Source organism: Pipra filicauda, unplaced genomic scaffold, assembly GCF_003945595.2.
Source record: "Pipra filicauda isolate LSUMZ 115617 unplaced genomic scaffold, ASM394559v2 scaffold56_size3634133_pilon, whole genome shotgun sequence".
NCBI classification, from domain to species: Eukaryota; Metazoa; Chordata; class Aves; order Passeriformes; family Pipridae; genus Pipra; species Pipra filicauda.
In genome coordinates this window covers 3,586,646-3,601,609 of record NW_024104720.1, presented here as the reverse complement: position 1 = coordinate 3,601,609, position 14,964 = coordinate 3,586,646, and the positions used below count along the sequence as shown (strand labels likewise).

At 36.5% G+C, this 14,964-nt stretch overlaps 1 protein-coding gene across 1 annotated transcript in view; it reads right to left on the bottom strand.

Annotated features, from left to right (window-relative positions):
- LPCAT1 (lysophosphatidylcholine acyltransferase 1) overlaps positions 1–14,964 on the bottom strand; it is a 61,244-nt gene that overhangs the window by 30,144 nt on the left and 16,136 nt on the right. The window contains exons 4-8 of the mRNA XM_027719366.2: positions 12,167–12,279; positions 11,549–11,609; positions 9,066–9,124; positions 3,972–4,006; positions 1,406–1,460 (exon numbers count right to left, since the gene is read on the bottom strand). Of these exons, the coding sequence (XP_027575167.2) occupies positions 1,406–1,460; positions 3,972–4,006; positions 9,066–9,124; positions 11,549–11,609; positions 12,167–12,279 (323 nt within the window). The remainder of the gene's footprint in view (positions 1–1,405; positions 1,461–3,971; positions 4,007–9,065; positions 9,125–11,548; positions 11,610–12,166; positions 12,280–14,964) is intronic.

Below are 14,964 nucleotides of genomic sequence, written 5' to 3'. Positions count from 1 at the left end.
TACTTGTAAGTATTCTGCCTATACTTGAAAGCAGCCTTGAAAACAGCTCTGTTCCTCTACCCTCTGCCAGCTCCAGTATGGAGTACTTTAGAAGGCCACTAGTTAGTTTGCTTTTTTTTTTTAAAGACTATCAAAGATCATAACTTATTATGCAAGATCTGTAAGAGCTACAGAAACTCAGCATCTGCTAGCAGCTGCTGCCTCAAAAATCAAGAAAGCTCAGCAGTGTTCACTTCTGTGTGAAAGAACATTTTACTTGCCTAGGGCAGAAAAACATGTTCCTGAGACAGAGTAAAAATCCTGCCAAGTAACTGGTTTGTCCTATCCCTGCATAAGGCAGTCACTCCCTGGCCTTTCTGCAAAAAACAGGTCACTATTTTGGGAACCAATTTTTTTTTTAATATATGCTATTAATAGCCGATGATATCCAACTAAAGTGATAACACAAACCACAAATTTCTACAACAGATACAAACATTCAGTGGCTGGTATTTTGTACGTTCATTAATTTTGAGAATAACTGATTGCATAAATAAGCAAACACAGAGCAATGATAAGTACTGTGATTAGCATGCATTATATGTCACTACTGTAACACAATGTATGTAAATATGCAGTAGTTCTTCCTACTGATTTACCCTGTCATCAGTTCCATCTGTCAGAGCTAAATAGCTGCTTCATTATTCAGAAAGCAAATGAATTGCAGAACATCTGTCAAATATCCTATATAACACTTTCCAAATACTGTAATTGTCCACAAAATGTAATTACTCTGTCTAAAATACATAAAGACAACAATTTAAAAGGAATGGTTTTAATAGTTTTTGCATTGTCACTACAATAGTCTTCAGCCTTAGGATCACACAGTGTTTTCCTCAAAACAAAGTTAAGAATATAGATAGGAAAACAGAAAGAAAATCTATTTCACATTCTGACTAGTGCAGCCTAATTAAAAATTAGCCAGACATTAAATAACCTATCCAACCTATAAGAAACCACCCATGATTTTCCTCTACAAGACAGCCCTTAGTTTGTACACCAGCATTCACACACTTGGATGTCTAACATACAAAGTTGGTACACTATTCGGAATAGTAATCAGGCCGCTAAAAGACAAGAAATTTGTTCACAAAAGACTCTTTGAACAGAGTCAGAAATTTATCTGTTCAATTTAAATCAATAAGAAAGCAAGTCTTATGCCAAGGGGAAAACTGTATTTTGCTATTCCATTTTTAGACTACATTTTCAGATACAGAAGCCATTTGTCTAAAATATAAGTGGTATTTTAACCTGTTTTTACAGACAAACATACAAAGTTTGAACACAAACTTTTACTGCAGAATCAAGTACAATATTACATATTCTGAACCTGCTCAGAATAAACTGGGTTTCTTTTTTTACTGACCTCGATTTCCACAGAATTGTGAAACTGACATAAAGTAAGCCACAGAATTTCAAACCTAAAAGGAGCAAGAGATGGGAAAGGATGGAGAAAAAAAAATTTATATGTAGTGAAACAGTAGTACATTATACTCCTAAGTCTTCAAGTAGCATTCCTACTTGTAGGTGTGATCATATTCAGATAAAAGTAACAGAAAAGGTCTTTGAAAGTACTTCCACACATTACATTCCGTAAGGTGCAACAAAAGCAGTTTACACTGAATTGGCATCTTAAAAAACACTCAAAAGCAGGAAGACAAACAGTAAAAGATAATGTATGCATAATGTGTAAAGAAAGAGTAAGTCTGTTTCAGGAAAATGCTGTATTCAGCACACAGTCGGCAAGATTAATTATAACCAATGAGATTTTATCATTACCTCGGTTTGGAATCAAAGTTCATTATACTGCAGAAGTCTGTTAATGAAATTCTACGTGTGCTCTATTAGCCTAAGATACAAGATAACTGGAATCAACTTGACCTTGGAAAGCATTAAGGTTCAAATCCAGGAAAGGATTTAGTAAACCTAAATTAGGGAGCAGCGTTAGTAACCCCATTTTTATACAGTATCTAGGTAGTTACAGAAGTCAAGCATTGTGAGGGGAGGGCTGGTCAAAATCCTCGTAGGCAGATGAAGTGCAGTTTCTAGAAGCAAAACCCTACTCATTTTGTTATACACTCATGCAGGGGTGCAAAATATTTTCCCTCCTTCCTTCCTACTCTACTTCCAATGCACTAAAGCAAAGAAAAGGATCAAGAACAACAGTGGAATCTGTGATTTGAAGTTTATGGCTCTGATAGGAAACATCAAAGTCTAGTTTGTAGGTCCTTGTCCAAGAGCATTAAAACCCCCCAAAGAGTTATAAGTAAACTTTTCTCTCTGCCACCTCTCTGGAATCCTAAGAGATTAAACTTTAAATTTAAATAAAAGTCTAAAACTGATAGAACCTGTATCTAACTCAAGTCTAACGTAGAGAAAATTGAAGTTGTATACTATAGTCATTCTTTGTTTTCAAGGTAGTCAGCTGATCTGGTCTGCATACCGTCAAATTAGTAAAAACATTACTTTCAGTAAGTGGAAGAAAGTGTGTAAGTTTGTATGTGACAAGTTTTCAATCCACTTTATAGGTTACAGCACCTTTGAACAAACAATACTCCTGGATACAGCAACATTTCCAGATTAAGTTTTGACTAACACTAAAACAGAAGAGAGACATTTGCTGAGGAAAAAAAAAATGTATCAGTCTTAACATTATTTTCTGCTAAGACATCAGAAAAACATTTTGGGTCACTCAGCAGAATTAATCTTAATTAAGTACAGCTGTAATTTAAACTGACCCAGTCAATTTGTATAACATCACATGCTGCCTCAGATTCAGATTTGGCTTTAATTTAATTTAACTTTTTTAGCAGATGTCAGCACTTCAGAATAAAGGCTTTGTAGATATTACAGTGATCTGAGGCAACACACCTACAAGTTTCTTCCCTCTTCCTCCTTTTATGTGTTCTTGACTCCTCAGTTAGGACACTACGCTGGAAGTAAGCTACTTGCCTTTCTCCTCTATGGCTGAGTTACTTTTTCAGGTGAATTGCAGTGCAAATGCAAGGGAAGAGGTAGGAGCTCATGAGAACAGAAATCCCTTCATGCAGTAAATGCTACAATGCCTATTTACATTATACACTATCATGGATTCACCTACTTCTAATGTGATACATTAATTGTAAGATGAACTTTTAAAAGTTATCAATTAATTCCTCAAGTCCCCAAATCTAGTCATGGCCTTAATTCGACTTGGTTCCCAAGTGCAAAACTAACTGACAAAATTCTAAATTAATTGAATCTTGGCTAATCCCAATAGTTTCCTTGTTACTACTAAAATACAGGATCTCAGGTAGGACATTTAAAACAATAAAAAGAAGTCAACTCCCCTTTACTTAGGGTTCAAAATTTCTTGTTTTCACCTTCACCTAAACATTTTAGAATTTCTATTCAAATTCCAGCATGAAAATAATGCTTAAATTTGTTTTTAAACAATCAGGAACTGCTTCATTTCATATTTTATATTACATGAATTTGCAAAATCAAAGTTATATTTGAGCAAGACAATGAAAACAGTATCTCCAAATTCTCTGAGTTGACTTTTTCCATGAGACTACACTAATTTCAAACAATAGCCCTACAGATTTTATACAGTAATATACCAAATCAATTTGCAGGTAACAAAATACATAGAGCAGAAACGAGTTGTTTTACTTCAGGCACTTGGCTAAAAAAAAGTAAATTTGAAATAAAAACCTGAAATCCATTCTGCAAACCAACAAAATCATAGTGGCAGAAGTACACTGTTTATACCTGGATTTCTCTAAATCAGGATTATCATAATTAGGGAATAATAGATAAAAGATAAATTAATCCCAAAGAACAATCCAATAACCAGGAATTGGTTGACTATATGTGCCTGCAAGTCATGTAAATAAAAAGCAATGGAGGAAAGCAATCATGATGCAAGCAATAAAACATAAACCACTTACGCTCCCGGCCCTTGCCATGTCCATGTGATCGTGTCCTAAGAAAAGAAGTATGACAGTTGCAATTAATTACTGTGCTTTCAACTCTTTATACTGCAGATAGCATAACTGACAACTTTTTATACTGCAGACAGCATAACTGACAACATAGGACTAAAATGTTTTCATGGAAATTTCAATGCCCTTCTTGCAAAAGTTCTTAACCCTGTTAGGAATCAGCCTATCTTTTACACAGCTAGGAAATATCCAGTAACACAGGTCTCAAACACCAAATATCTACATTCATAAAACATTTAAAGGTCTAGGTATTCTTCAAAGGCTGTTAGCCTTCAAAAAGAAAGTTACTTACTTAGCTGATGTTCCTTGATATGCATAGTCCACACATATTTATTTTCTTATCCCACCCTGCTTGACAGAGTGTCCCTACAGTGTACTTGGATGTCCCAGCAATAGATATGAACACTTTAACACTCCTGAAGTGTCCTGTGGAGATGACTGTAAGGAAGTCTGCTCAACTGACATGAAGCAGTAGGATGGGTAAGACCTTATGTCTTACCTCAAACAGTATTTTCACAGTTGCCTTTACACACAGACACCATACATGCCTGATCCAAGAATCAAAAGGTACATTCTAAGACATCTAAACCTACAAATTTACTCTCAGGGAAGGCCAGCAGCACTTCTGCATGGCCAAAATGAACACTGTGTGAAAAACTAAGAGAGGACAAACAGCAGTGAAAGCATTTGTTAGATGCGAATACCAAAAAGGGGTCAGAGACCTGGAAAGGAATATATAACAGATATAAGAGGTAACAGGAAGGAATATGACAGTAAAAGTCATCACATTTTTAACTGTAAGACTAAGAAATAGCACAGGAAAAAAAAAAACTGCAATACTTGGAGACAAGATTTAAGTGTAGAAGTAAGAATCTAAAGACCTGAAAATTAGTTCTGTTCTAACTGGAAAAAAAAAAGTTCAAGTCATTAATGGAAAGATAAGAGGACTCATTATATTCAGGTTTCCAAAAGATTAGATCAGAAAGATATTTATTTCAACTTACTGAAAATGTTCCAGTTCAGTTCTATTCTACCATTCAAATCCATTTTAGAGAGTTCAGGTGATCACATGTGCCAAGACCATGAAAAACCAAGTCAAATTCCAGTTTTAATTACCATTTAGAGCAAAAGGCCATCATAAGTAAAAATGAAAGAAAGCAAATCCATCCATAAAAGGTGAAAAATGTGATTTATGTAATAGAATAATTCTTTATCATATTTTGTTTGATTGAAAATAATTGTTAGAAGTCAAGTTTTAAATTTTTAGTGGACCTTCCTCTTCAAACCATTTTTCTATCTATACCAAGTAACATACCTACATAAAAAGAAGACTTATCCATGTAGTGATCTTTTAGAACTTTACTGTCTATAGCTTTATTGTTACACTGTTTCTGGCTATTTTGATGTCTCTGATAACACTGCAAGTAAACACATTATGGGGTTTGGTTTCTTTCCACAAGGAACTTTCATTTACAAACCCTGAGAAACCAGTGTAGACAGCTAATAATTTATCTAGACAATAGATCTGCCTTAAGAGAACAACACCACAGCATTACACATACCCAACTCAGCTCTCTAAATTGCAACAATGCAGAAGGAGGTAAAGAAAAATGAAATCTCCACAAAAGTATTCTGATCACTGAACAGAGAATAAGTATTGTCAGAATCCAGCCCTGTGCTGGCTAGCCGGCAAGTCAAACTCAAATAACCCATGTATCTATCAACAATCCTGCAAGAAAATTCCCAATGTGAATGCCATAGCAGACATGCATGATTGTTCTCATCAAGAACATCAGGATGCAGCAGGGATGATGGCTATAAATGCAATTTTCTAGGGGAAAATAGGATTCTGGTCTGCAAGAGGCAGACCTATGCTATAGCAGACTCCTACCTCATAAAAATATCCAATATTTTTATGATAAAAACAGCAGGCAGACAATGGGAAGAGGCATTTTCCTTACCCAGTTACCTTTAATATTTATCACTGCTACCAGCTTATGCCTATGGACAGCATTCACTTCAACAGCATTCGGAGTACACTTTGAAACTACTGTATCTAGGTAATACTTTGAACTGTGTGGAAGTACATAAAACTATAGAATGGCTTGGGTTGGAAGGGACTTTTAAAGGCCATCTACTCCAACACCCCTGCAACAAGCAGGAACATCTTCAACTAGATCATGTTGGTCAGAGCTTCATCCAACCTGACTTTGAATGTTATCCTGCCTATTATTTCCCCTCAGCATGGGAGCAAACAGAGAGAAGAGCCATCTTCCATATAGTTTGAATTTGACACAAGAAGATACTGAGAATCATGCCAACCTTTAAACAGCAGATTGGCTGTTGTTTTTACATGTTCAGTCAACCCTGACATACCAAAACTGCACAGGAGATGCTGCCAAATCTCTTAGCAAATAGCAGTTACTTGTGGAAGACACTGGGACATAAAACCACATTTAAAATGGCTCTGTGATAATTACACAGGTATACAGCCTTTCATAATCACCAGCACTCTAACAGAAAATTCAAGTGAAGAAACAAAGAAAATAAGTGTAAAACCAAATTGCTGTAGAACCTATGATGAAGACATTATAGCATTTATTTTAATTAGAGTATAGGCAATAGCTCTCAAGCATCCAATACCCAAAATATTACCAAATTAGATAACCAGTAGCAAATTTTGAATATCAGGTCTAAATATTTTAAGCCTTAAAATTTCTTTCTGCTCATGGATAATACTAACATACTACTCCTAAAGAAACATTGATACAGGACCAGAGATGTCATCTAACACAAATAATCACAAGCCCCAAGACAACAGGGGGTAACCCTGACTATAAAAAAAATAAAATAGAAAGTTCTTCACATTAACCAGAGCTACATTCATTTGCTAGAAAAGAACTGAATTTACTCCTTCCCTGTTGACACGTTTCAGTCCATGGCAGAACAGCAGTGCTTTCCCCAGTTCTTGAATAGAGTACAATGAAATAAACATGTAAGAGTGCCCACACCTACATTCACCCCAGGCTCGGATCTCAAAAAGCCTCCAAATACAGTAGGTGCACTCAAATCCAAGACTGTTCTCATCTGTACTGTGGAACTCAGAGCTCTGAATGTAGATCAGAGCAGGTACTTCAAGTGAAGAGCAGTGGGGTGACTGCACACAATGCGTATCTGGAATTCACTGGCTAAGCCAAGATCTTAAGAAGTTCCTTTCTAACCCTAAAATTATAATATGCAGTAGCTAAACAAGACAACAAATAGGAAGCCAGGGACAATTAAAGTTTGCTAAAAATGGTGTCTCAGTGTATGAAAAACAATATTCTCTCCCTACTCTGTTGTTCTTACATGTGTTGTGGTTTAATCCCAGCTGGCAACTAAGTACCATACAGCTGCTTGCTCACTCAATCCTCCCCCAGGGTGGATAGGAAAACCACGAAGAAAAGGTAAATCATGTAGATTGAGATAAGAATAGCTTAATAACTGAAATAAAATAATCTAACTCTGCATCCTAACCAAAATAAACCTCACCTTCATGTACCACATCATATTCCTCCTTCCTCTCCTCATTCTAACTCTGATAAAACTCTTCTGCAGCCCCCAAGCTAATGTAAAAATCAAATAGTTATGGCAATTAGCACCCCCTTCATTAATGCTTAGATCTTAGGAAGGTCTCCAGGAAGTAGACCTTAGGGGTTAAATGACACAGAAAGGCACTGAAAACTAAGTGTTTCGCAGCAATTAAAAATACTGGGGAAAAGTAAAGTCCCATACACAAATTCATGCCAGCTCACAATGGATATCTATTTGAATAGTTACAGGTTTTTTATGATATTTTGCAGTAACACAAAGAAATTATGAAAATTTTCATTTGCATTTATATTGACTTACTTCAATGTTAAAAGCTCACAATTTCTGTCAATAAAGTGTTAGGAACATGTAATATTAGTTTACAAACTTTGCATATTATGTACTACAGGCAATAAGGACATCTCAGTGCGCAACTGGATTAAAAGAATAATTTTTCCTGAAAAAAAAACAATCGTGTAATGCAAAGTCCCAGGCAACCTGCTACAATACACTTAATGCTATGTAAGCATAGCAGGCTGCTATTCTCATCACAGTGTCTGCAAAGACGATTTTTGCATTTGTTACTGCAAACTAGTTGACTGCCATCACATCTTGTCTCAGTAAAGAGATGGTCTATATATATCGACTTCGTTTGGGTACTTCTCTTTTTTATTCAATCTTCTGTGTTATATCATTGTGTAAGTAGACAGAAAGAACAATGCACAGAAGTATTTGTAAGAAACTCAGGTACCAAGACGAAACAAAATCCTTCCTTAGGACAAGGGATTATTAATGGGCTAGTCAAAGAGACAGAGATCTTCTGATGTGACATGCATCAGCTAAGACCCAACGTAGTCTCATTTTTACTTCTCACACTCCTCACACCCTCCACAGAGGGCTCAAAATGAAACTTCAGGTATTGTAAATAAACAATATCATTTGCATTTGACCTGAATCTGATTTATATTGAAGGACTATTCCGAATTAGCCGTTGTCTAGCATTCCTTAGCCAAGTGAATGTAAAACACAGACAAGACACTTTATAAAGGTGCAGAGGTCCCCACACACTATCCTATTCAATCCTATTAATTCAGGACTAACATCCCCAAAGGCAGGAGGCACAGAAGCATCTTCCAGCTGTAAATGATGTTAAGAAAACTCTCCAGCAGTAATAGGGAGAACATGGCAACACAGATCCTGGACAGAAATTGCCATTTGCCTCATGCGTACAGTGCTTCTTGTAACAACACAAATAACTTTCAGAGCACTGTTCAGGAGTAACCTAATAAAAGCAGAAACATTTAAACTGTCTCAGACTCTCTATATTGCTTGCGACTTAAGGAATACATACTTAGCCAGTAAGCATTTATCAATAATTTCCAAATTTCTAAACTTAAAAGATTACACAAGTGCAAACGTTTTTACAGGAAAATGCCCTGCACTTCCAGCCACACTGCAAGCTGAACTTACCAGTTTGTTTGGATAACGTAAAACCACTGGCTGTACAGGAACTCCAGGAATAAATGCTCCTAGAAGACACATATGACACATAATTACTTTATTAGTGCATTATGCTACAAAAGAAGTTTACTGCAGCAAGAAATAATTATACAATTAATGGGCTGATAGGAATTAGCTGATAGTGAAAAAATAAGATCTGAAAGTAGCCTCACAAGTAATTGAAAAAGCAAGCACTGGAGAAAGACAATGTATATCCATCTTTTCAGCAGATAAATAATTAAAAATGCTTTCTTGTGTTCTCTTAATTATCCTCTACCCTTTACATATATTGTCACGCACACAAGTCAAAGCTCAGTACCAAATTCAGCTTGATAAATGATTAAAAAAATATGAGAATGTACAAGATAGTTCAGCAATATATTCCCCATGGTTATTTTTTTGGTGAAGAATCCAAGCTTGCTTATGCAAAAGAAGCTTTCTATTTTTATTTGAACAACAATTTATAGGCAATTTATCTTCTCTGAAATAACAGAATTAACATAACTTCTATTCCCTAGCTATGGAAAATCTAATAGTTATAAAGTATTGAACTGCAGCAATTATACAGAAGCATTGCTTCATTTCATATGAAAATTGCAGTTCTGATTAAGGAGCACAAGATCTACGTCATTTGCTAAGCATTTTCTTGGTTTCTAGTACAAAGATTGGGCAAGCATGATAACTGTCTTGCTCAGATGTTTAGATTCCTCTAAACATCTTTTTCTCATGAAGAAATTAAAACAGCTTACTCAAACTACATTATTTACAACAATTTACTAAGTTATCTCTAATATTCTGACTAAAATTAAGAACTGAATGATTGAACTGTACCGTATTCTTAGCGTTACATTGGCTTTAAGAGTAATTGTTGAGATATAAAAGTAGTAATTGTTAATGGAGTATAAACATCTTTAAATGAAGGTTGTCTGAATAGAATCCTGCAGAGATTCATGGCCAGTAGAACTTTCCATTCAGTCTCGAAGAACATTTGAAGTAACTTTTGAAATAATCCAAAGCTGACAAAATCTGAGCAGTAGATGACAACACCACCACTTGAATAAAACTAAACTACCTTGCCCTGTATGACTAGCTTGCACAAACATAAAACCAAAAAAAAGGTAGTTAAAGGCAAGGGGCATAGGCCACATGAGTAGAATGGGGAAAGGCATCCAGAAAGCAGCTACTTGAATAGAGACCTAAAGCAATGTGATATAAGTAATGAATTTTCAGGTAAAGGCTTTCTGAAAGGCTAGATGGATACAGAAGCAGGTTTCAGTAGGAAAAGTGAGGCAGTCAAGAGGCAGACAGCAGCATGTATTAGGCCAGAGGAGAGGAAGCTAGAGTGAGAATTTGAGATGGAAATACATGGTGCCTAAAAGGTCTATGTCACAGAGGGAAGGCGGTAAATCAGGGCTTAAATGAAGGATTCAGGTTAGTTTCCAAAGCATAGTCGGGATTCAGGTGGAGAGAGATGGAGAGCAAAGAGCTAAAGACATGGGTGTTTCCCTAACCACCACTCATTCATCTAAAGAGGTAAGAGCTGAGAGACAAGCCTGAGATTCTTTCAGCCAAATGAATCAGAGCAAGGAATCACAATGCTGACTCACTGCATGGTATTCTAATAGTCATATGTAAGTTGCAAGCAATGCAAACTACAAGTCACACAGTAAGACCAGAACACAATGAGCTAGGTAGAAACCTAGGAAGAGTCAAAACACACATTCACAACTGCCTTGCTCACTGAAGCTTCTTCATTGACCATCTCCCTGTCTACATGATAATGGCAGGTTTACATTAAAGGTTGGTGGTTCACTGCAGTATTGGCATTTCTCCCTATTGGAACTGCAGTTTACAGCTGCAGCAACGTTCAGTTACAGCCCCGTCTAATCTGATAAGCTAAAAAGGTGACAGTAATTGTAAAGAGCTTAGAAAGTGGATGTTACACAAAAATTGTAACCTTCCTAACAGAGCTATATGGGAAACTTTTGTGCCACCTTCACCAGAATGCAACTCCACAGAAGAGGAATCATCCATACACAACACAGCAACAAATGCTGAGGCAGGCTGAAATAGATTCACGCTGCTTCCTTAAGCTTTATAGTGTACCTAAATGCTGCATGACAGACTCAAAATAGGAAGAAGTGGAGGAGGCAAGAAAAAGAAGGAAAAAGAAAAGAAAAGAGACAGCCACAAACAAAAACCCAGTAAGAAACACTAGTCTTCCAGCTCATATGCATCTCAGAAGCCAAGAAAAAACCTGAATTATCTAAACTGTCTTGTTCAATTGTGGAATTACAAACCTCCTGTAGCATCAGAAAATTTCTATTCCAATTTCACTCTATTGCAAGATTTTTAACTCAACTTCTGCAACAGCAAGCAAATTACAATGCAAGTGGTATTTCAAGAAACAAAGATACAAGAACATTATGTAGAGAACAGAGTATAATACCTACCAGGTTTGAATGTAATTAGACAGGATCGGTTTGTGCAAGTGCCCTCTGGGAATATCATTATCTTGAAGTAAAAGAAAAGTTGACTTTTAAAAACTATTCCAATGTGAATGTATTAATAAACACATATTTTCAAAGCTGATTACAGCAAAAATGTTTTCAGGGAAAAACAATCCAGATAGATTAAAAAAAATCGTGCTCAATAAAGAAGTCAAGTAAAGTTCTACCTTAATAACAACAATATTTTTGTTTATCTGCGAATTTGCCTCTTTCCTGCCCTCAATAATAATTTTATTTATTCCAACGCTGACAGCGACCAGAAACACCTGTAGAGCATAACAGTATTTTCACCAAAAGTTTCACCAAAACAAAATTCCTGCTCCCAGGCAGAAAAGAAAGACAGTTATTTTCTTGTACTTACCCAGCTCTCCTTGAAACACAGTGCAATGAGAAACATAAGAATCTTAAATTATATCTTCTAGAAAAAGGGGGTGGAGGAAATTTCACCCCCACGCCCCACCCCAAACCATCTAAAGCCACTCACAACAAAAAAAGTAAACTGCATATCCAAAGCTTGGAAATGCCAAATACCATTCCTCAAACAGTAGCAGAATACAGTACCTGTGGCCATTTCCCATCAGACTGAGCACGCCTCTTTATCTCTTCAACTGTTTTCCTGCGAGAATCCTGGTCTGACCGAGACACAAATACTGGTCGGATGTATTTGATTAGAGCTGAAGAGGAAGGAAAACAAAACCAAACAAATCAGCCTTTATTTCATCTCTGTTTGAAAAAGATCCCCCACCTCACCTCTGCCTAGTAATCCTCTGGACAAAAATTTTGGTAGAAGAACATAACTACTTTACTATATTACACTGCAAACTTAAATACTCAGCTGGATGATTAGAGTTTTATTGAAATAGTTCCAAAAATGCTGGTGAGGAAAACCAGCTTTGCTATTTTGGCATTATCTTTTCATGAATTTCTGTGAGGAAAACCATTGTCACAATTTTGCCACTTTGTAATAGTTCAATTTTTAATAGACCAATACAGACCAATATATACGACACACACAATGTAAAACACGATGGCGTATATTATGCACAGTTCTCTGCAACAATGCAGCTGTGGCTTCTATAGGCCATTTCTTCCTGCCACAAAAATCACAAAGTCTATAGTCTCTCCTAACCCAGCAAAGTAGCAGGAATCTCCCTCTTCCAAAGTGCTTCCAAAAGATATCCTGTGGGTCAGACTGTCTCCGGTTTTTAGAGCTTTTATCTTCTATGACAGCTCAGTTTCACTAAAGGTATACCACAAAAGATATTCCATATCCTGATGTTATTTTTTTGTGAGGACTCAGTATCATCAAAAGAAAAAGTGTGCTTATTTTCTCAGCTGTCATCTGCTTGCCCGTTTCTCATACCAGCTGAATTAGATCTCAGACATCCTCTTCCTGTCTCAGTGGGAATCCTCTTGTACATAGCCAGGCACAAAATGAACATGAGCAAAAATCAGAAATCAATCCACAAGATCCAGTCCACGCATGTCAGTCACCAGGACACCAAAGACATCTTTCAAAATAATAAGCATATGCAGCTGTTTTGCAGTGTCCAAAAGCACTACAAGTGAAGCACCTTCAAATATACTGCTTCATGCTTTTATTTAAGCAGGTTGTCTTCAAATACCTTTTAATAACTTTTTTTATCTTGTATTTTTATTCAAAGGTTCCGGAGTGTGGTGTTTTGGAAAAATTTTGGCTATTCTATTTGCCCAAAATACTGTTTTCATATTTCCAACCACTGTGGGATGAGTTCACTGCCACTAATTGTATAATCTTCTTTTGCCAAGGATAGACTTGCTGCATTAATGGATCAGCCAGTGCTTAAAGCGTGAAGAAAAAACAAACACTATAAGGAATTACAGTCCTGTACTCAGCAAAAGCTGCTGGTTCTGGTGTTATCCTACTGGAATTTTAGCCAGCAACTCACCAAAATCTTTCTGTGGCCCTGAGAAACTAATCTGTCAAAACTTACAGCAAGGTCCCAAACATTAAGCCAGCCTCTGAAATATTGCTTTTATCCCACAAGTTGCCGAAGCTTAGGAAACAGTATATCACAGAAAAGTTACCTTAGTCTTGCACTTATTCCTACATGCCTGCTTTCAGACAATATCTATACAGCAATGCTTGCTAGGGGAGCAAAGATCATCATTGGTCAGCTGGGGTTACTGCTGGGGGAAGCTAAAAAAACCAACCAACCAACCAACAAAAGCCCCCAAACAAAAACCAAAATATTAATACATAAAAAACTGGGGGGGGGGAAAAAACCCCCAAACACAGAACAAGCAATAAAAATAACAAGGGAAACCATATCTGGTATCATAATTGTTTCTTAGTGATGCTATTCCTGAGTTTGTCCTACTGTTGCAAATTACTATTCCATAGCAAAACCATTATAAAATAAAAGAAAGCAAAAGACACAAACATCCCCAGCATTCACTCCAAAGTTTCTTTTATGTTAGGTCCAAATGATGCAAATTGGGTTACTTCAGGCCAAGGAATAAGATAAATCCAGAGCTCCAAGGTTTTGGAGGATTGCAAGGTCTTCTCTGTAACACAAGAAATTAAGCAAGCAGATAGATTTTACTTAGGGCAACATGACAGAAACATCAGATTACACTAATGTTGTCTGTATCTGAAAACTGTACAGGCAAGTTGTGCATAAACCTGGGAGCTTTACTGTTACAACCTTCCCAAAAGCAAGCTACTAAGCTCCAAAGTACTGAAAAAGAACAGAGACAACTGAAAGCTTTGTTTCCTATGGATTTGTCCTGCCTGTTGAATTATATGATACAAAATAGTTCAAACAGTATTTTCATGCAGCTTGCAGAACTTAGTATCTTTTAAACGATCACCTTTTTTCAAATACATGTGTGAAGGCATCACTATTTCATCAAATACATGTGTGAAGGCATCACTATTTCAACCCATCACATCAAATCTTAGACAGGGTGGTCATATTAATTCCTATTTCCTTAGAGATCAGACTAAAAGCTGACAGAATTCTTGTTTTACTATTAAACAGCAACTGAAGATCCTGTAAGACACCAGCTACCAGATCTTTAGTGGTTAAGTCCAACAAGTGAAACTGAAACTCTCATCAGTAGGAAGCTGAAAGCACACACCAAGGGAAGGCTAGCTCTGTACTTGCCTTTCCTCATACCCTCTTTTCTTAATCACTTTTGAAAACAGAGCATAAGGCTACACAGACCTTTACTCTCACCACATATTTTCATATTCAGTAAATAGACAGAAATCTGAAAATTCAAAGGCTGTACCAAGTCAATCTCTGCAAGAAAGTCAGGGACAGGGCCAAAGGTTTGTAAAGAAAAGCTGAGAAACATACCAAATAAGTGGACAA